Raw genomic sequence first — 23,349 nt, 5'->3', positions numbered from 1 at the left:
AAGACCGGTTAAAGAAGGATTTTTACACTCACAAGACTCCATGTTACACAATAAATGTTTGTTTTGTTCGATAAAGTCCCTCTTTATGTCCAAAAACCTCAGTTTTGTTGGTGCGTTTTGTTCAGTAACCCATTGGCACAAAGCATGGTCACAGCAGGCAGATGGAAAATCCATAAAGTATCATAAAAGTTCGTAGAAACATGTCAAACGATGTTTATAATCAATCCTCAGGTTGTTTTTGTCATAAATAATCAATAATATTTCAACCGGACAATATCTCCATCAATAGAAAAGGAACAACAAGAAAGGCACACTCCTGGACGCTCTCTAGAAATTTCCACTGTCCACTCATTGAAAGTGGTGTTTCTCCCTCATTTTTCAGAGTAAAAGCCTGAAACAATGCCTAAAGACTGGCCACATGTCGTGGAAGCCATAGGAATCGTGAACTGGGTCATAAGTCTTTGTATGGTGGATAGGCTTTCAATGGAAAATCAGCCATTTCAAAATAATAGCCTTTCCTGGATGGATTTTCCTCAGGTTTTCACCTGCCTTATCAGTTCTGATATACTCACAGACATTATTTTAACAGTTTTGGAACTTTAGAATGTTTTCTATCCAATACTACCATGCAAATGCGTATCCTAACTTCTGGGCCTGAGTGACAGGCAGTTTACATAGGGCACCATATTCATGCAAACTACTCAATACTGCCCCCGTTCACAGAAAGGTTTTAAGTCTTGAGACAATTGAGACCTGGATTGTGTGTGTGCTTCTCAGAGGGTGAATGGGCAAGACAAACAATTTAAGTGCCTTTGAATGGGGTTTGGTAGTACAGTTGCCAGGCGCACCAGTTTGTGTCAAGAACTGCAACACTGCTGTGTTTTTCATGATCGTTTTCGACACCAAATGTACTGAATACACTGAGTGTGCAAAACATTAAGAACACATTCTTAATATTGGGTCCATGACCCGACTATTTGAGGCTGTTCTGAGGGCAAAAAGGTTGGGTTGACTCAATATTAGGAAGGTGTTCTTAATGTTTTGCACACTCAGTGTATTCAGTACATTTGGAAAGTATTCAGACCCCTTGACTTTTTGCAAATTTTGTTATGTTACAGCCTTATTCTAAAATGGATTAAATCGTTTTTCCCCCTCTCATAAATCTAGACACAATTCCCCATAATGACGAAACAAAAACAGGATTTTATACATTTTAATAAAAATATATATATAAAAATATATATATATATATTTACATGATTCAGAACCTTTACTCAGTAATTTGTTGAAGCTCCTTGGACAGCGATTACAGCCTCAAGTCTTCTTGGGTATGACGCTACAAGCTTGGTACACCTATATTTCGGGAGTTTCTGCCATTCTTCTTTGCAGATCACCTCAAGCTCTGTCAGGTTGGATGGGGAGGTATTTTTAGGTCTCTCCAGAGATGTTTGGCTAAGTTCAAGTCCAGGCTCTGGCTGGACCACTCAAGGACATTCAGAGACTTGTCCCAAAGCCACTCATGCGTTGTTTTCGCTGTGTGCTTGGCGTTGTTGTCCTGTTGAAAGATAAACATTTGCCCCAGTCATGAGGTCCTGAGCGTTCTGGAGCAGGTTTTCATCAAGGATCTCTCTGTACTTTGCTCCATTCATCTTTCCCTCGATCCTGACTAGTCTCCCAGTCTCTGCTGCTGAAAAACACCACCATGATCCACCGTAGGGATGGTGCCAGGTTTCCTCCAGACGTGACACTTGGCATTTAGGTCAAAGAGCTCAATCTTGATTTCATCAGACTAGAGAATCTTATTTCTCATGGTCTGAGAGTCCTTTAGGTGCCTTTTACTGAGGAGTGGCTTCCGTTTGGCCATTTTATCATAAAGGCCTGATTTGTGGAGTGCTACAGAGACTGTTGTCCTTCTGGAAGGTTCTCCCATCCCCACAGAGGAACTCTGGAGCTCTCTCAGAGTGACCATCGGGTTCTTGGTAACCTCCCTGACCAAGGCCCTTCTCCCCTGATTGCTCAGTTTGGCCGGGTAGCCAGCTCTAGGAAGAGTCTAGGTGGTTCCAAACTTCTTCCATTTAAGAATGACGGAGGCCACTGTGTTCTTAGGGACCTTCAATGCTGCAAAGAAATGTTGGTACCCTTCCCCAAATCTGTGCCTCGACGCAATCCTGTCTTGGAACTCTACAGACAATTCCTTGGATATCATGGCTTGGTTTTTGCTCTGACATGCACTGTCAACTGTGGGACCTTATATAGACTGGTGTCTGCATTTCCAAATCACATCCAATCAATTGATTTTACCAAAGGTGGACTTCAATGAATTTGGAAAAAAACATCTCAAGGAAGATCAATGGAAACAGGATGCACCTGAGCTCAATTTCGAGGAAAGATATTTCTGTTTTTTATTTGTAATACATTTGCAACCATTAAAAGAAAAACAGTTTTTGCTTTGTCCGTATATATTTTTTAAATCCGTTTTAGAATAAGGCTGTAACTTAACAAAATGTGGATAAAAGGAAGGGGTCTGAATACTTTCTGAATGCACTGAATATACTGTACTGCAACCAATATGTCCCCACAGGGATGATAAAGGCATTATCTTATCTTTAACATAACCATGGATGACAGACATGTTAGTAATACAAGCCCTTAGCGGGAAGGCTACATGTATGGTTGACAATCTATTTGAAGGCTGCTGTCCCTTACCATGTAATGGCGCTTTAATTCCTCTCTCTCAGACCCAACTCTATCAGGGTGCTGTCCTTCCTCATCTCAGTGTTGTTACTCCGTGTTGTTCAGTGCCACTTTAAATGCACATTAAAGCCTAACAATGTCATGTTATTGTCGTTTAACTTACCAGCTCCAGTGAGTTAGGGGAGAACTGAACCCAGAACATGACTGTTTTACTAAGCATGCTCGCAGGTTAGCAACAACTTTTATTATGTTAGCTGGACTTTTTTTTAGAGAGATGGGCCTTTGGCAAATTTGAACGGCTTTTCAGTCAGAAACTTGATTGCGATTGGTAATGGTAGTCACATACCTTTGTTTCACCTCTTGCAAAGCACTGATAGCACAGCTCAGTAACTAGCAGTCTGAATGAAATGTGCTTGAGGACTAATACAAGATGGCTACATTTCCAAGTTCAAATAGGATTAACATGTCAGAAAGGGATGGATGGAGCAGAGACAGAGGGGAGCAGACAGAAGAGAACGGGAGCAGAAGAGAGAGGACAGAGATAGAGACAGCAGACAGAGAAAGCAAATCGAGAGAGCGAGAGGGCGAGAGCAGAGAAACAGCTCCTAAGTGAGTCTTTCATTTGTATGCCAGAGGAGGGCTGAGATGCATGTTGTTAAAAGATAAGGGTTGCCCTCATAGGCCAAAGAGACTAACAGAGGCTCTGGAACTGCATGTTCCAACAACAGTATCACAGACGCTTTACTGTGCTCTACAATACACCCGCTGGATCAGAGGAACAGATAGGGAGGGATGCTGCTGAAATACAGAGGGGAGGTTTGGAGTCTCACACCGCCATAGCATCTCCATGAGAGTTAGACATTATACACCCATTATTTTCATCGTCATTTCAAGTGGGATTTATGCTACTTTGAACCTACAATGAGTGTACAAAATATTAGGAACACTTTTCTAATATTGAGCTGCACCCCCTTTCCCCCCTTTTGCCCTCAAAACAGCCTTAATTCGTCAGGGCAAGGCGTCAAAAGTGTTCCACAGGGATGCTGGCCCATGTTGACTCCAATGCTTCCCACAGTTGTGTCAAGTTGTCTGAATGTCCTTTGGGTGGTGGACCCACAAAGGAAACTGTTGAGTGTGAAAAACCCAGCAGTGTTGCAGTTCTTGTCAAACTCAAACCGTTGTGCATAGCACCGACTACTGAATGGCACTTAAATATTTTGTCTTGCCCATTCACCCTTTGAATGACACACATACAAAACCCATGTCTCAATTTGGGCTCCCGAATGGCGCAGCAGTCTAACGCACTGCATCTCAGTGCTAGAGGTGTCACTACAGACACCCGTGGTTTGAATCCAGGCTGTATCACAACCGACTGTGATTGGGATTCCTATAGGGCGGCGCACAATTGTCCCAGCGTCGTCCGGGATTGGCTGGTGTAGGCCATCATTGTAAATAAGAATTTGTTCTTAACTGACTTGCCTTGTTAAATAAAGGTTAAATAAAAAATGTAAATAAATGAAAAATAAAATAATTCTCTCAAGGCTTAAAAATCCTTCTGTCTCCTCCCCTTCATCTATACTGATTGAAGTGAAGTTAAGAGGTGACATCAATAAGGGATCTGTACCGGCTGTTGGAAGGAGAGGACCAAGGTGCAGCGTGGTCCTCTCCTTCCAACAGCCATTACAGAATCACCCACCAAGAAAGGACCAAGCAGCGTGGTAACCAGGAGCAGAGGGTTCTGGACTCCTGGACTTGGGAGGAGATATTGGACGGCAAGAGACCCTGGGCACAGGCTGGGGAATATCGCCGCCCCAAGACAGAGCTGAAGGCAGCGAAAGATGAGCAGCGGCTCCAGGTTCTCCCGCCTGTCTGGAGCTGCCAGAGCCACCCGTCTGTCAGGAACTGCCAGAGCCACCCGTCTGTCAGGAACTGCCAGAGCCACCCGTCTGTCAGGAGCTGCCAGAGCCGCCCGTCAGTCAGGAGCTGCCAGAGCCGCCCGTCAGTCAGGAGCTGCCAGAGCCGCCCGTCAGTCAGGAGCTGCCAGAGCCGCCCGTCAGTCAGGAGCTGCCAGAGCCGCCCGTCAGTCAGGAGCTGCCGGAGCCGCCCGTCAGTCAGGAGCTGCCAGAGCCGCCCGTCAGTCAGGAACTGCCGGAGTCGCCCTTCCCTCCAGCGCTGCCGGAGTCTCCCGTCTATTCGGGGCCCGCTGCAAGGGTCCCCAGTCCGAGGTCGGCGGCAAGGGTCGCCGCTCTGAAGGCGCCACTTAAGTGGGCCAAGACTATGGTGGAGTGGGGTCCACATCCCGCGCCAGAGCCGCCACCGCGGACAGATGCCCACACAGACCTGTCCGCGGATGGAGTTCTCTGATTGACAACCATACTTAGGTAGCCTGTTTTCCTATTTTGAGTGGTGGGTGATTGTTTTCTGTTGTGTGTCTGCACCAGCCAGAACTGTTTCGGTCGTTCGCTTTGTTATTTTTGTTATTTCTGTGTTCATTAAATAATTATGGACACATACCACGCTGCACCTTGGTCCTCTCCTTCCAACAGCCGTTACAGGATCATAGCTTTCACCTGGATTCATCTGGTCAGTCTACGTCATGGAAAGATGTTTTGTACACTCATTGTATATTTAAAAACAAATAAATGGCATGGTTAAGCTATACAGTACAGATGTAGGATCTTAAATTGACCACCCTGTTGCAGGAAATGTTAAACTTGTAGTGTATATGAGGTTTAAAAATACAAATTTCCCATTTCCAAATATCAGACTCGATTTTCCCTTACAAAAAAATGTTTAAACCCCAACAAAAATGTAAATGAATTATAATCAACATAATAATTAACATTTTCCTGCTGTCGCGAACTGGCTCAAATGAATACCCTACCCTACCTGCATGAACAACTTTTTCTCATGATCATTATGTCACAGCCATCTGTTTTATAACAGAAATGTCTACTTTTGAAACCTGTTTTTGGTGTGCTTTGTAAGGAAAGCGTGCATGCTCTGCCCACGACATTATGTTATGAAAATCACTGTCACCAATCCAGAGAATAAAGCCAATATAATGCAAAGTGATAAACCTTTTCATGGAGCAATATAATGTTTGTATTGTATGTAACCTGTACTTATACACATTATACTGTATTCAGGAGCATTACACTGTTGTCAGCTATAATATCACACTTGTCTTCTCTTTACAGTGTCAGCATGAAGGGTGTGGTCTAGCTTCAAACACATGCACACACCCTGGCTCCTAACATACAGCATAGAGGAGAATAGTCTGGGGGAATTATCATAAACAAGACTAACCCACTTGTATTGCGCAACACACACACACACACACACACACACACTGCTCTGCCCCTCACCACCCAAAAGGATCATGCTGCTTGTTTATCTTATTCTACCAGATGTGGTTTTTAGCCATTCTGTTGGTTGCACAGCGCCTTCAGAAAGTAGTCACTTTTTCCACATTTTGTTGTGTTACAAAGTGGGATTAAAATATATTTCATTGTCATTTTTTTGTCTAATGATCTACACAAAGTGGAATAATTATGTGTTTGTGTTTTTTTTAAGAATGGAAAATAAAACACTAATATATCTTGATTAGATAAGTAATCAACCCCCGGAGTCAATACATGTATACCTGTGAGTCTTTCTGGGTAAGTCTAAGAACTTTGCGCACCTTGATTGTACAATATTTGCCCATTTTATTTAAAAAATTCTTCAAGCTTCGTCAAGTTGGTTGTTGATCATTGCGAGACAGTCATTTCAAGTCTTGCCATAGATTTTCAAGCCGACTTAAGTTAAAACTGTGACTAGGCCACAGGAACATTCAATGTTGTTTTGGTAAGCAACTCCAGTGTATATTTGGCCTTGTGTTTTAGGTTATTGTCCTGCTGAAAGGTGAACTTGTCTCCCAGTGTCTGTTGGAAAGCAGACTGAACCAAGTTTTCCTTTAGGATTTGTATCCTAAAAAAAACTCCCTAGTCTTTGCCGACCGACAAGCATACCCATAACATTACGCAGGCCCCACCATGTTCGAAAATAGGAAGAGTTGGACTCAGTGATGTGTTGAGTTGGACTGGCCCCAAATATAACACTTTGCATTCAGGACAAAAAGTTAATTAATTTTTAAACTTTGGCAGTATTACTTTAGTGCCTTATTGCAAACAGGATGCATGTTTCACTCTGTAATTTATGGGGATTCCCTCATGGGGAAATCCCTGAGCAGTTTCCTTCCTCTCCGGTAACTGAGTTAGGAAGGACGCCTGTATCTTTGTAGTGACTGGGTATATTGTGGAACAGGTTGAGAGCTTCAAGTTCCTCAGTGTCCACATCACTAGAGAACTGTCATGGTCCACACACATCAACACAGTTGTATATAGGGCACGACAACACCTCTTACCCCTCAGGAGGCTGAAAAGATTCAGCATTGGTCCTCAGATCCTCAAAAAGTTCTACATCTGCAACATTCAGAGCATCTTGACTGGTTACATCAACGCTTGGTATGGCAACTGTTTGGCATCCGACCACAAGGCACTACAGAGAGTAGTGCATCTGGCCGATTATCAGGCTGTACCACAATACAATTTGGAAATGTGGAAAAAGTCAAGGGGTGTGAATACTTTCTGAAGGCACTAAGTGTTTGTCTGCTTAACATGACACACTACTTAAGTCCCAAAAAGCCCCTATCACATATATAGTGCACACTCTCCGCTCTGATGGAACTCATGTGTTTGAGCCGAGGCATGTGATGCGACCAAGGCCTGCGCCACACTGCATGGACAGGAAGTAAGGATGGTATGAAATAGGCCCTCTACACTTTTCTATTTTTACCAATGAACTGCACTGGTGTTAAACAAAGCATGTGTGTCCATGTATGCTGATGATTCAACCGTATACGCATCAGCAACCACAGCTAATGAAGTCACTGAAACCCTTAACAAAGACTTGCAGTCTGTTTTGGAATGGGTGGCCAGTAATAAACCGGTCCTGAACATCTCTAAAACTAAGAGCATTGCATTTGATACAAATCATTCCTTAAGTGCTAGACCTCAGCTGAAATTGGAAATGAATGGTGTGGCTGTTGAACAAGTTGAGGAGACTAAATTACTTGCCGTTACCTTAGATTGTAAACTATCATGGTCAAAACATATAGATTCAATGGTTGTAAAGATGGGAAGAGGTCTAGCCGTAATAAAGAGATGCTCTGATTTTTTGACACCAGACTCCAAAAAGCATGTTCTGAAGGCTCTAGTTTTGTGTAATCTTGATTATTGTCCAGTCGTGTGGTCCAGTGCTGCAAGGAAAGACCTAGTTAAGCTGCAGCTGGCTCAGAATAGAGCGGCATGTTTTGCTCTTCATTGTAATCAGAAGGCTGATATAAATACTATGCATGCCAGTCTTGTAGCGATTGTCGTTGGGAGAAGAGGACCAAACTGCAGCGTGGTACGTATTCATAATGACTTTTAATAAAGATGAATACTGGAACAAAAACAACAAACCGATAAACTAACAGTTCTGCAAGGTTCAACAAAAACACTAAACAGAAAATAATCACCCACAACTCAAAACGGGAAAACAGGCTACCTAAGTATGGCTCTCAATCAGAGACAACGATAGACAGCTGCCTCTGATTGAGAACCATACCAGGCCAAACACATAGAAAAAGAAAGAATACCCACCCACATCACACCCTGACCAAACTAAAAATAGAAACCCACAAAGCAATCTAGAGTCAGGGCGTGACAAGTCTCTCTTGGCTAAGAGTTGAGGAGAGACTGACTGCATCACTTCTTCTTTTTGTAAGAAACATCATTGCGTTGAAAATCCCAAATTGTTTGCATAGTCAACTTACACACAGCTCTGACACACACACTTATCCCACCAGACATGCCACTATGGGTCTTTTCATAGTCCCCAAATCCAGAACAAATTCAAGAAAACGTACAGTATTATATAGAGCCCTTATTGCATGGAACTTCCTTCCATCTCATATTGCTCAAATAAACAGCAAACCTCAAATAACAGATAAAGAAACACCTCGTGACACAACGCTTCTCCCCTATTTGACAGTTTGCTTGCATACATTGATACAGTTGAAGTTGGAAGTTTATATACACTTAGGTTGGAGTCAAACTATATAGTTAACAAACTATAGTTTGGGCAAGTTTGTTAGGACATCTACTTTGTGCATGACACAAGTCATTTTTCCAACAATTGTTTACAGACAGATTATTTTACTTAAAATTCACTGTTGACTGTGCCTTTAAACAGCTTGGAAAATTCCGGAAAAGGATGTCATGGCTTTAGAAGCTTCTGATAGGCTAATTGACCTCATTTGAGTAAATTGGAGGTGTACCTGTGGATGTATTTCAAGGCCTACCTTCAAACTCAGTGCCTATTTGTGTCACGCCCTGACCTTAGAGCTTTTTATGTCTCTATTTTGGTTTGGTCAGGGTGTGATTTGGGTGGGCATTCTAAGTTCTTTTTTCTATGTTTTTGTATTTCTTTGTTTTGGCCGGGTATGGTTCTCAGTCAGGGACAGCTGTCTATCGTTGTCTCTGATTGGGAACCATACATAGGTAGCTTTTCCCCACATGGTTTTTGTGGGTAGTTAATTTCTGTGTAGTGTTTGCACCTTACAGGACTGTTTCGTTTAGTCTCGTTGTTATTTTTCTGATAGTGAGCAAAGGACCTTGTGAAGATGCTGGAGGAAACAGGTACAAAAGTATCTAAATCCACAGTAAAACCAGTCCTATATCGATATAACCTGAAACGCCGCTCAGCAAGGAAGAAGCCACTACTCCAAAACCGCTATAAAAAAGTCAGACTACGGTTTGCAACTGCACATGGGGACAAAGATCGTACTTTTTGGAGAAATGTCCTCTGGTCAGATGAAACAAAATATATAACTGTTTGGCCCTAATGACCATCATTATGTTTGGAGGAAAAAGGGGGAGGCTTGCAAGCAGACGAGAACCATCTCAACCGTGAAGCACGGGGGTGGCAGCATCATGTTATGGGGGTGCTTGGCTGCAGGAGGGACTTGTACACTTCACAAAATAGATGGCATCATGAGGACGGACAATTATGTGGATATACTGAAGCAACATCTAAAGACATCAGTCACGAAGCTAAAGCTTGGTTGCAAATTAGTCTTCCAAATGGACAATGACCCCATGCATACTTCCAAAGTTGTGGCAAAATGGCTTTAAGTCAAGGTTTTGGAGTGGCCATCATAAATCCCTGACCTCAATCCCATAGAAAATGTGTGGGCAGAACAGAAAAAGTGTGTGTGAGCAAGGAGGCCTACAAACCTGTCTCAAACCAGCTCTGTCAGGAGGAATGGGCCAAAATTCACCCAATTTATTGTGGGAAGCTTGTGAAAGGCTACCCAAAATGTTTGACCCAAGTTAAACAATTTAAAGGCAATGCTACCAAATCCTAATTGAGTGTTTGTAAACTTCTGACCCACTGGGAATGTGATGAAAGAAATAAAAGCTGAAATAAATCATTCTCTCTACTCATCATTCTCTCTTATTCTGACATTTCAAATTCTTAAAATAAAGTGGTGATCCTCAATGACCTAAAACAGGGATTTTTTCTACAAGGATTAAATGTCAGGAATTGTGAAAAACTGAGTTTAAATGTATTTGGCTAAGGTGTATGCAAACTTCCGACTTCAACTGTATTTAGACTACGTGTGCCTTTTTAAAAATGTATGTAGTTCTGTCCTTGAGATGTTCTTGTCTAATGATCTGTATTATGTCATTTTTCATGTTTTGTGTGGACCCCAGGAAGAGTAGCTGCTGCTTTTGCTACAGCTAATGGGGATCGTAAAATTCTTTATCCACACCTTTCTCATTATCAGCCCAAATTGAAATGACAAGTATTTGTGATTCCTAGTGAATGTTAAGAAATGGGTAACAGGCAGAATAACCACAATCCTATTACTGGCCAATGGGCTGAAAGGCAGGTCAGTAACAGGTTCCTTATGGCCTTGTGAGTGTGTGTGTGTTTGTGCTTGCACGAGTGTGTTTGTGTGCCCTATGAAATATCTGGAATGAGATTTGGATGCAATTACTGTATTGTGTAATCAGACTGCTAGGCAAATAATCTCATTCATAATTTAGTTTTATACAAATTAGATTCGCCAATAATCTGATATCGCTACTTACTGTTATTATCGAATCACTGATAATAGAGAGAGGCACAGTAAAGCCACTGAATTCTGAAAATAATTGAATTACCAAAACAAAAACATCCTAACTCCAGAATGCTCAATACAGTAGGTCAGGGTTCCCCAATAGGTGGCCCACGGACCAAATTCGGTCCACGGGTGAATTTATTTGCCCACCCGGTAGCCCAAATTGATCCAAATGAAGCATGCATTGGTAAGAAAACCGATTAAAATGTTACAAATCACCAGTTTTTTACTAATTTGATCTGTTTCTGCCTTGTTCTGAAAATACCTCTAATCTGTTCTGATTGAATCGATTCATCCTCTCCTTCAGCCTATCGAACTTTGTGCATGTAACCGAGTATGACATTGATCTACAAGTCAGATAATTGTGTGCACAGTGCGGGAGAAGCAGCTGCTCGCACCAATGAGAGGTAGGCCTACCCCTTCCCTGTTTTAATATTCGTAGGCTACATCTGTGTGTCACCTTCAGCATTATTTTTGTATCTCACCGGAGAATGCATCGGAGCGAGCAAAACAGGGTCCCTCTGTCTGTATATGTAGGCCATCTATCTGGTCAAAAAGAGTATGACATTTTTGCCGCCCGTACCATTGAACGCAAGGGAAGCCAGCGAGCATTTGGCCTCCCTTGATAAAAAAAGTTTCAAATAATAGCCAATCAGTGTTGAGAGAAACTGAGTGAGTTCAACTATGAATGGTCCTGGCATACCAAAAAAAAGTTTAATGGGAAGCCAGTTTGTGTTTGGCTTCACTCCTATCACATCACATTGAGAGCAATATGTAACTAACATAAACAACTTGAATTGTTTCATCTCATTGTGTTGTTGTCCTCCAGTGGCTAGCTAGCTAAAAGTGTCCTAAATTGGCCGTGGATGGCGCTAGGGATTTTTCATACATCTGGTTTTACTTAATTCTCCGTACTAGCCAATGATTATAACGGCAATTTTGATCCAACCATAAATTCATACTTTGTACTCCTGGCCTGAGAGGATGGAAGTTCAACATGTAGCTAGATGTAGTATGCTAATGTTAACAAATTGCATCGAATCGTTTCAAACTAAAAGTATTGTTCCTGTATCGTATCGGAGCCCATGTATCTAGATATTGTCCTTGTAAGGAGACACGCATATCCCTAATAAATTGAGAGGTATATGTGATCATATCACAATGTAATCAAGGTTAGAAATGATTCTGTTTTTGTCAAACACTATATCTGTTTGGGCTTCTTGAGGTCAGTCTGCAGTCTACAAATAATGTATAACTATGTTCCGGCCCCCCGACCTTCCACTCAAGAAAAAATCGGCCCGCGGCTGAATGTAATTGGGGACACCTGCAGTAGGTGATACATTGTCATGTTAACTTCTCTAAAAACATGCTGGATAAACAGAACATGGCTTCAAGCCCTTTGGCTGAGCCAGACTGTCTGTAGACGAGGTAAAAACTGGAAGAATGAGGCATCAAGTATGAGCAAGAAATGAATCTCCTCCTCAGCAGTAATTTAATAGAAAACTACAATAAACTATTTGTTAGCATCACTCAATGGTGACAACAACAGAACAGTAGTTGTGTGTACTACCAACCCTCTACAACGATGGAGAGTAGTGGAGCTCATTCAGTCTGTAATTCACAGCGATATGGTGAAGATTTATCATCAGCCAGATGTCTGCAGTGCTCTCTCTACCGGATCCCCAGGTGCAGGTGTGTGTCTGTCTGTCTGTGGAGCCAGTTTACCACTGTGACAATGATGTGAAGCAGATGGTCCAGCCGAGGCTCTTTACCAGTCATTCTCTACGACCTCCACCCATTCTAACTGCAGACCTCCATATAAACCTGTCAGATGTGGTTAGCTATGGACTGGCAGGGTACTTGTCCTCTCCTACCCCTCCTCTCCTCCCGTCATCCTCTCTACTAAATATGCTGGGTTGGTGCAGCGTCCCTGAGGAGCCTGCTGTGACAGTAAGGTGGGAGGTAGACGGAAGGAGGGAGTCCTCTTTGGCATGTGTCCAAAGGGTCTGACTCTGGAGTTAATATATTCTATCACTGCCAGCTGTTCATATGGGCTCCCTCCAGAAACAACAGGTAAACTAGCATGCCAAGATTACCATAGCAGCTACCAGTAAAATCCCTTCTCAGTTTTGATAATACTAGGAGGATGTACCTGTATGCAGACACAGTGTGTGTGTGTGTGTGTGTGTGTGTGTGTGTGTGTGTGTGTGTGTGCCAGCGTACATGCATGAACACGTTTCCCTCTTACTGTGTAAATACTCACATATTCCCCATATGTGTCTTGTACTACGGGAGGCGGTGGTCTCCGCGGGGGAGCCCCTCGTGTTCTTTGTGCTGGCACACCCCTCCCTCGGGCGGATGGTACCCGGCTAGGGGGTGCCCCTCTCGGTGCTGCTCCACGGGGGACAGCTGCGTGGGGAGGGGGCACACCTCCTCGACTCCTACCACACAGGACAAGCAGGGAATTATAGGTAGGGTCTCAAATATCACTCTATGTAGTGCACTGTTTTGACCAGAGCCCTATGGCTTAAGTGGACCAGTAAACTGTCAGCAGGATACCTCTGCAATTCAGACATAATCACATTATCGGTAGTGAGTATATGGTTTATGCATCTGACTGACTGTCCACCACACTGCCTCTAGTTGTTCTTTCTTCTCTCACCTACATTAGGCATGCTAAATGCTATTTACTGTCTAATTTAAAACAGATCCAATTATAATCCCTCTCAGAGCAATACAAACATCTACACACACACTAACATACACACATCCCTTCTCTGTGACCTGGTTTATCTCTTCATCTGATGTTTCCTTTTATAAACACAAATATACTTTGCATTTAGTAGAACGCTTGAGAGCCACACAACGTGCATACTTTAAAGTATTATAATGGAGATGACTATTTGAGTATTATCCTAAGTCATCTGGGGAGTTACATCATAAAGAGAATACAGCAGGACAGATTCATACAAACATGTCTTTGAATGTCAATAGTTCTCAAAGTTGTATTGTGTATCATTTGGGTCAGATGGTGTACCCCCCCCCCACACACACACATTGGCAGTAGGTACCTGATGGGTCCTGGGGCAGGTGTCCCTCTACCCCGTGCTGCAGGCAGCTTGCCCCTCACCGCTGGCACCTTGGCATCCTCTGAGCCACCATTCAGGTACGTCAGCTCCTGCAGCTGCGCCTGTCGGATCTCATCATTGTAATCCTGCACACACACACAAACAAGCACACATACCCTTTTAATTACAGCATATTAAATGGCGTGCTTTATCTCCAGGGTTACAGCCCTGTAGGAATGTCTAATTAATGTACTATACAGTGCTTCTGTGACCAAGCAGTGTGTGTGTGTGTGTGCGTGCGTGTGTGTGTGTGCATGCGCTCATGCGTGTCATGATGCTGCTGTGACCGCTGCTCCTCAGGCAGAGCAACACACTCCTGATCCCCCGTTGATAAAACCCAGGAACCCCATTTGGCTTTTTATCGTCACACACAATCGTCTCTCTCTCTGTGTGTGTGCTTTCTCATCACACACAGTTGTATTCACCACTCAATGGAACGTAGCAATTAATATGGAAATCAGCGTTTAATCATGCTGCCATGGAGACGATTGTCTTGTGTCTCCTCCATATCAACACATCTCTGTGTGTTTGTAAGGGAAATTTAAAGACGTCATTCATGACCAGAAATAAATCATCATGGCTCGGAGTGAGACTGGAACGATCAAACATATCAACATGTGATGGAGAGATCATACTATTCTTCCATAATAGCATGGGACAGATCAGTCACATCCATAATACATGGAGTAAGAGTAAATAAACGTGATGTATGGGCGTCCCAGAGAGGTTTAGGCTGTGCTGAGTGCTTCCTGTCTGACTGTGTTACTCTCTTATTCAGCTTAGTCAGTTATCCCCATGACTTCCCTTCCCTCAGAGGGACGTGCATCCAATCAGACAGAGTGGGATAGTGGTTCAACTACTTCAGCTGGCTAGCTTGTAGAAGCAGAGGGATTGTGACTGGACTGGACCAGAATTCTGCCACTTGCTACTTCCTGTATAACCTTTACTCTACTATCTGGGTGTTCAATGCAGACACTGACACAGAGTATAATCACATGTTGCACAAAAGAAGCAGAGTAGCTGATGTACACCTGCATTGCTATCTGTTTGGTGCTTTTGGCTGGGTTTCTGGACAGCACTTTGTGACCTCCGCTGATGTAAAAGGGCTTGATAAATACATTTGATTGATTGATTGACTAGCTAGCTGATATATTTTGTTCATATGTTGGATAAAATAAAACGAGGACAGGGTAACAGTAACGTGTGTGTAGTCGTTAGTACGTACAGGTATGAGAAACTTCTTGATCTCCTCCAGTGCGTGACCCATCCTGTTGTAGGCCTCTGCAGGGGGAGCGAACACTTCTATGAGGACATGGAGGTCCTCGTTCAGGTGCTGATATTTGGCCTCTCCGCTCTTCCGTAGCTCTTCCTCCTGGTGGAACAAAAAACAATCAAATGTATTTATAGAGCCCTTTTTTTACACCAGACGTTGTCAGAACGTGCTTTAACTTGGCCTATTATAATGTCACTTCAATTACACCTCACGGTTTATTTAATCCACACAGGATCAGCAAGACTGATCCAGCAAATCTGTTTGACTTGATTATTGAATTTAAACGTACTATATTTAGGGCTGTCGGAGTTAATCAGTTGACTCTAGTTCACTTTTAAAAATGTAAGTGGACACATTTTTTTTTATTGTGATCGCATTGTCCGAACGCATTCAGAATATACTGAACAATCCAAACAATCTGTACAGATAAAAACTTCCGGGGGATGTCAAAACAAGTTGACATTGAGGTTAAAGAATCTGTGCTTTATCAATTTACCAGATTTTGCTAACTGTTACTTTGGACAAAATCAAGACGTCAATATTCGTGTAATGTTTTTTTTAATAAAAAATCTGAAATTACTGCTCAATTTGAGCAAATTCAGAAGTTGTGTTTATTTGAGATTAAACACAGCAAATCCTGCGATTAACTTAATGACATTTTTTTCATTGTTCGACAGCCCTAATTGTAATACAATCACAATACTGATCAAACCTCTAATGCCATAAAGGAGTACACCACTCTATACTGTACATGTAATACATTACATAGTATAGTGTAAATAGGAACCAAAATCTCAATGGGCCATCTCATCCAGACAGAAAGAGGCAATATGTAATTGAAGGGCCAAAATAGGACAGCAAACCCTAAGTAAAACTACAGCATAGCCGACAACATCTCCCGAGTGGTGCAGCGGTCTAAGGCAGTGCTAGAGGTGTCACTACAGACCCGGGTTCGAGCCCGGGCTGTATCACAACCAATCATGATCGGGAGTCCCATAGGGCGGCGCACAACTGGCCCAGCGTTGTCCGGTTTAGGGGAGGGTTAGGCCGGGGGGGCTTTACAAGTAGGCAAGCATTGTAAATAAGAATGTGTTCTTAATTAACTGACTTGTCTAGTAGAACAAAATCCTTCTCACCTCTTCTCTAGTGGTGTTCCTCTATGCTGCTAGCTATTGAGAACTTCCTTCCTCAAGTGGAATCTTGCAACTCACACACATTCCGTCCTCTAGAAGCATCATGTAAGGCAGAGTCTGTCATGTAATTATAAATAACCTTGTTTTAAACCTGTGGTATGTTGATGAGATGCTAATTTCCCCCATAAATCTGTGTTTTACGAGGAAGAGGCTCCTCTGTGCATACTGTCTGCCTCTACTGATGGATCTGCCGAAGAGACATCAATGACACGCACGCACGCACACACACATACACACACATACACACACACACACGCACACGCACACACACACGCACACGCACACGCACACACACACACACACACACACACACACACACACACACACACACACACACACACTGTCTTCCTATATGTGCTCAGCAGGCCATGGCAGGAGATTACAGCTGTCACCTCCTCTATCTCCTCCAAGCATCTCCCCTCTGTTGACATTCCTCATAGAGAACCTCACTGAGGATCTGGTTATCAAACAGCCATTCTCTTCCCAGAAACAGAGGCACAAAGAGGCACAGAGCCTGAGACAACGACATGAGAGTCCATAGGAACTCCATAGGAAAGACAGTTTGGTTCAGAGCAGGACATGTATATGCTGTTAGTTGTTGCAGATGACGCGTTCTTATGCATGCTGAACAATAGGAGGATGCCACAACAGCAACAGCATGGATGCAGCGTATTGTAGGGACTCTTTGCAGACTGAGAGGACTGACAGAGGACAGGGAAGCCCAATTCAACAACAACATGTGATTTCATCATCCATTTTAAAGCTCCACTAGCCTTCGTTTCCATAACACCAACCTTGAACCCAGAAGCATACGCCTCCCTAAACGTCACCCAGCCCAAGGAACGTACAATAAAGCAACTTCAGGACAGAGACTCTGAATGCTTCTATGTCATATTGGCTAAAATAGTATGGTGACAGTGCAGGGATGTCAGGGGTGCCATCAGCTCCACACTCAGAAGCAGAGGAAGAGAAGGAAGAAGGAGAAGAGAAAAGCCTTATACAGCCTGTTGCTTCTGTGGCCATTCCTTTAATCCTTTCCCTGACACTCTGTGTAACTGACGATGACAAATCTTTGGCAGATATTGGAGGAATTCTATGAGAATTCTTCACGTAGCCATAAAGCATACACTGAAGCTGAGATTGTATCCATCTCCAACTGGCTTGCAGCGGGGCAGCTATAAGAACACAGCTGTATCCACACAATTAGAATTAGATTCTAGAATTACGCCTCTTAATGATCGAAAACGTCATGTATTATACAGGCCTCTCACTGCAAGAAAACAAATAGCACAACAAAAGGCTCTTTTCGGGCGCATCGTTTTCTGAAACTATGAAAGTAAAGGTGCATGCTGGATCTGGAGCAAACTGTCAATCACAGATCACAGATCTCCCTGGTGAGGTAGTGGAGGAGGTGTGTCAAGCATGCCGAGCTGCGTGTGTGAGCTGGTTGTGCGCGTGCATGCATGCGTGCGTGTGAGTTTGAAACCTGCTGAGCTCAGCACATCTCCATGACAGATCTGTTCAGCAGGTGTTCCAGAGTTTGTGCCGTCAGAGAGAGAATCGATCACAACAATCTAACGGAACGTTTGCGTATGACACTGAAGATCATCGATGTCACAAATCACCCATGATGACAAACTGACTGACGGAGAAAGACTGTCACAGACACAACAAGACAGAACATATCCACAATAACTCAGCTGGTTATTGATGCCTTTCCACTGAGGGTGTCTGCTTCAATTTGCCCGAAACAAACAACAGAGAGAGATAGAGAGACAGAGAGTGAGATAAAGAGAAGAGGACTTGGGTTTTACTAGAAAGAGAGGGAGAAAGAGGAATCTTTGACTGTTCGAGAGAAGGAGAGAAAGACTTGGCTGTTACCTTCTCTTTGTCTCTCATTGATCCTTTCCCCAGAATGGACATCTTAGTGAGCGTGTCTTCCTGCAGTCTCTTTAGTGAGTTCCCGCGTGGACCCAGCAGTTTGCCCACAAAGTTAAACTAAAACAGAAACACAAGCAGAGAAGCTTAATGAGTAACTGTCCTGATGAGATAAAGACAAAAACAGTTGTATGTCAATCACATTTCAGTTCAAACAGTCTGCTTTTGTTTAAATATAAACAAGAAGTGTAGCAATTGACAAGAGTACAAAATGTAAGTTATTCGTATTTGGGTTGACATGAGAACTATCTTCCTAGTAGCACGGGTGTCTCCATAAAACTGTTATCTCAACCATGTCCAGGTGTATATACCAAATGAGACCCTATTCCATATATAGTGCACTACTTTTGACCAGGGTCATACAGTCAAACGTAGTGCACTATATAGGGAAAAGGATGCCATTTCCCTTACAAAGATTGCAGTTTTGAAACTGAAGTAATATTGCAGTAACTGCAGCCGACTGGTATTTTGGATTTCAGAAATGAAAGAATAAGTCAGTATAACTGCAGTGTAGTTACACTCCAAAATGACCGCAGTAAAAAAAAAAAATAGTTATTTTGAATGCGGTATTTGCAGCATCCTGCAGTTATACTGCACTCTGACTGCAATCTTTCTGCCTTTGACAACCAACACACATAATCCTTACAATTATAACAGCATTATGTGAAATGAGGAGGCTCAGAGTGTGGATGGTCAGGTTGAAATAGTACAAAAATCAAGCAAGGATGGTTAGCATTTGACAAGAGTAAAATGTTTCACTGATCCCTTTTTTATTTGACATCTTTGATAGTAGCACTGAGTCTCCGTAACACTGCTATTTCAACCATATCCGGGTGTGCGACCCACATGTATCGGAGCGCCAAGTCTTGGTCCAAAAGGCTCCTTAACAGCTTCTACCCCAAAGCCATAAGACTGCTGAACAATTAATCAAATGCCTACCCAAACTATTTACATTGACCCCCCCCCCCCCCCCCCCCAACTCCACTGTTCTTACACTGCTGCTACTCGCTGTTTATTCTTCATGTATAGTCACTCTACCCCCTAACCACATACAAATGACCTCGACTAACCTGTACCCCCGCACATTGACTCAGTACCGGTACCCCATGTATATAACCTTATTATTGTTATTTTGTTGTGTTACTTTCCTATTCCATTTTTTACTTTAGTTTTTTAGTAAATATTTACTTAACTCCATTTTTTTTAACTGCATTGTTGTTTAAGTAACTTACTGGTTTGTAAGTAAGCATTTCACCTGTTGTATTCAGCGCATGTGACAAATAAAAATGTAATTTGTTTTCTTTTAAACGGCACCCTATTCTCTATATGGTGCACTACTTTTGACCAGGGCCCATAGGGTTAAACGTAGTACACTATATAGGGAAAAAGGTGCCATTTGGGATGCAATACAGCTACAACTAACATACATAATCCTTCCAATTATAACAGCATTATGTGAAATTAGGATTCTAAGCGTATGAGCGGTCAGGTTCATATAGTACAACATTTTTCTATTCAACTATTCAAGTTTTATACAATACCCCATTTTGCCATTCTATGTCTGTTACCACTGTATAAATGCTCTGCAAAAGGCACATAGAGTACCCTTGCTATTTTCATATAGCGGTTGACTGTTGAGTGACCCTGTTTAAGGTCATGCAAAGACCAAAACAGAGAGATTAGATGGATAGAAAAACAGAGGAGCGAGAGAGAAAAGAGTGAGAAAAAGAGCAGACAGAAAAAGAGCAGACAGAGAGAGAGAGAGAGAGAGAGAGAGAGAGAGAGAGAGAGAGAGAGAGAGAGAGAGAGATAGAGGGTACAGAGTACAGAGCTATTCTGCTCACCATCTCTCTCCCTTTAACAGTGAGTTATACAGCTGTCTCCTACATCTCCCTGGGTCATTAATTAGCAGACAGGAGAGACAAAAAAAACAGCCCTATTTTGTTCTACACCTCACCTATGGCTCTTATGTCTCCTGCCTGTTATTCTCTCACAACAGTAACTGTCGTTGCCATGGTCATTAACTGTCGTTGCAACGGTCAGTAACTGGCATTGCAATGATCAGTCGCAGGCAGTGCACTCAGGTGAACTCAGGCCATATGGCCCTATATTGTCAGTTTCACTAGTGCTCTCGTACACAGGCCTTCGCGCATGCTAACACCAGTTAAATTCCACTCATTACAATTGTACATAGGATGATGTCTGCAGATGGTGAGGCTCCGTAAAAGGTGCCAATGGTATCTGGAAGTCCATTATGTTTAATAATAGCCAGGTTTACATCAGTATGATTTTGAACTGGTGGGAAAGTTTGCGCCTGTTATATTCGGGGGGGGGGGGGGGGATACATCATGTATTGTAAACAACGGTCAAGCTTGAAAAAGTGAAATATGTAAAAAATGACCATTCCGTAAAAGCAGTCATTTTATTCAGACAAATAACAGGACGGATAACAGTCAGGGAGCATATCACATGCTGTTTTGGTGCTGCGCTATGGGATGCTGTTGATTTGGTGCTTTTATGAAAGCCTAGCTATTTACAGACAGATCAAAGATATTTGCCTTGGATCTAATCTGTTTAAGGCATCTAAATGTCAGGGATTTAATCTTGACATCACCCTGTCTTTACTAATGCAAACTAAAACCTCTCTAACCCACATTCTGTGTTCACCATTCTGTTTTACAGGACATATCAGTCTGGCCATTCTTCAATGGGTGTTTGGAATTAGATATAAATGTTCTGCATCCCAAATGGCACCCATATTCCCTTTATAGTGTGCTACTTTTGACCAGAAAGTAGTGCACTATAAAGGGAAAAGGATGTAATGGGACGTAACCATAGTCTGACTGGGGCCTGTGGTCATTAACAGAGCTATCAGCTTTTTATATCTCTAATCTGTTTACCTCAACAACAACAGTCATCTGAACCCAGTCCTAAACTTCTGCAGTGTGGGTTCATTACTGTCTCTGGATGGGGACTAGGAAGGGACTGTGCTGCCTGGCACTGATAGTGATGGCCCACATGAGAGCTGAACAGTCGCCTCTTAATCATGTGTTGGCTAGAACCACTGCTTTAATTTTGGTTACACACACATGCATCACTACTCTGGACGGCTCTGACTTATGTGGACAACTATAAATACCTAGGTGTCTGGCTAGACTGTAAACTCTCCTTCCAGATTCACATTAAGCATCTCCAATCCAAAATTAAATCTAGAATCGGCTTCCTATTTCGCAACAAAGCCTCCTTCACTCATGCTGCCAAACATACCCTCGTAAAACTGACTATCCTACCGATCCTCGACTTCGGCAATGTCATTTACAAAATAGCCTCCAACACTCTACTCAACAAATTGGATGCAGTCTATCACAGTGCCATCCGTTTAGTCACCAAAGCCCCATATACTACCCACCACTGCGACCTGTATGCTCTCGTTGGCTGGTCCTCGCTACATATTCATTGCCAGACCCACTGGCTCCAGGTCATCTATAAGTCTTTGCTAGGTAAAGCTCCGCCTTATCTCAGCTCACTGGTCACCATAGCAACACACACTCCAGCAGGTATATTTCACTGGTCATTCCCAAAGCCAACACCTTCTTCGGCCACCTCTCCTTCCAGTTCTCGGCTGCCAATGACTGGAATGAATTGCAAAAATTCAAAAATACACCTCTCCTCTCGCAGTGCAATACACACACACACACACACACACACACACACACCAGGACCACACTACACTCTTAGAAGAAAGGGTGCTATCTAGAACCTAAAAGCGTTCTTTGGCTGTCCCCATAGTAGAACCCTTTTTGGTTCCAGGTAAAAACCCTTTCAGTTCCATGTAGAACTCTTTGGGGTTCCATGTAGAACCCTTTCCACAGAGAGTTCTACATTGAACCCAACAGAGTTCTACCTGGAACCAAAAAGGTTTCTACCTGGAACCAAAAAGGGTTCTCCTATGGGGACAGCCAAATAACCTATTTGGAAACTGGCAGGGGACGGAGATAGCAGGTAGAGTGATAGCGGGTTCAGTGATTAAGAAAAAGTCAGAGGACACAAAACAGTAGGAACGGATCTATGATTAATCACAGCTACATAGGGGGGTGGGGCAGACCAACATCTAACATCTTTTCATCATTTCCTGAATGTATTACTGTACTGCTAGCCTGTGCCGTGCTAGAGAGAGAGAGAGAGAGAGAGAGAGAGAGAGAGAGAGAGTGTGTGTGTGTGTGTGTGTGTGTGTATTGCACTGCGAGAGGAGAGGTGTGTTCAGGAAAAGCCAGCGTGCAGCGATTCTGCTGAAGACAGCAGGACAGACCGAGCCAACAGCAGAAGAATAAATCATTGTGGCCGTTTTCTAGGAGAGGAGAGACAAAGAGGGGAGAGACACAGAGACAGAGACACACAGGAGAGAGGAGAGACAGACACACAGAAAGACACAGCAGAGGGAAGAGACACAGAGACAAAGAGAGACAGAGGAAGGGAGAGACGCAGAGTCAGACACAGGAGAGAAGAGAGAGACAGAGACAGACACAAAGATACAGGGACACAGACAGTGACAAGTAGAGATACAGAGATATAGAAAAATAGACAAAGAGAAGACAGAAACAACAGAGCAACAGAAACACAGCCTAAACTAGAAATGTACCAGTGGAGCTCCTTACACCTTTCTAATGGCCTGTGGTGACTGATACAAAAATATGTATGACGAGGTGCACGTACACTACCGGTCAAAAGTTTTAGAACACCTACTTATTCAAGGGTTTTTCTTTATTTGTACTTTTTCTCTACGTTGTAGAATAATAGCGAAGCCATCAAAACTATGAAATAACACTATGAAATAACACTATGAAATAACACTATGAAATAACACTATGAAATAACACTATGAAATAACACATATGGAATCATGTAGCAAAC

The 23,349-nt window shown here is 42.9% G+C and overlaps 1 protein-coding gene across 2 annotated transcripts in view; it reads right to left on the bottom strand.

Annotated features, from left to right (window-relative positions):
* The window catches only part of khdrbs3 (KH domain containing, RNA binding, signal transduction associated 3), a 143,353-nt gene that overhangs the window by 21,822 nt on the left and 98,182 nt on the right, over positions 1-23,349 (bottom strand). For both annotated transcript variants that reach the window (XM_036952942.1, XM_021572248.2), the window contains exons 3-6: positions 18,382-18,498; positions 15,260-15,406; positions 13,978-14,120; positions 13,170-13,347 (exon numbers count right to left, since the gene is read on the bottom strand). In XM_036952942.1, the coding sequence (XP_036808837.1) occupies positions 13,170-13,347; positions 13,978-14,120; positions 15,260-15,406; positions 18,382-18,498 (585 nt within the window). The remainder of the gene's footprint in view (positions 1-13,169; positions 13,348-13,977; positions 14,121-15,259; positions 15,407-18,381; positions 18,499-23,349) is intronic.

Source organism: Oncorhynchus mykiss, chromosome 18 (genome assembly GCF_013265735.2).
Source record: "Oncorhynchus mykiss isolate Arlee chromosome 18, USDA_OmykA_1.1, whole genome shotgun sequence".
Classification (NCBI taxonomy): Eukaryota; Metazoa; Chordata; class Actinopteri; order Salmoniformes; family Salmonidae; genus Oncorhynchus; species Oncorhynchus mykiss.
Note: the sequence above shows the minus strand (reverse complement) of the source record. Positions and strands in the feature narration are given on the sequence as shown.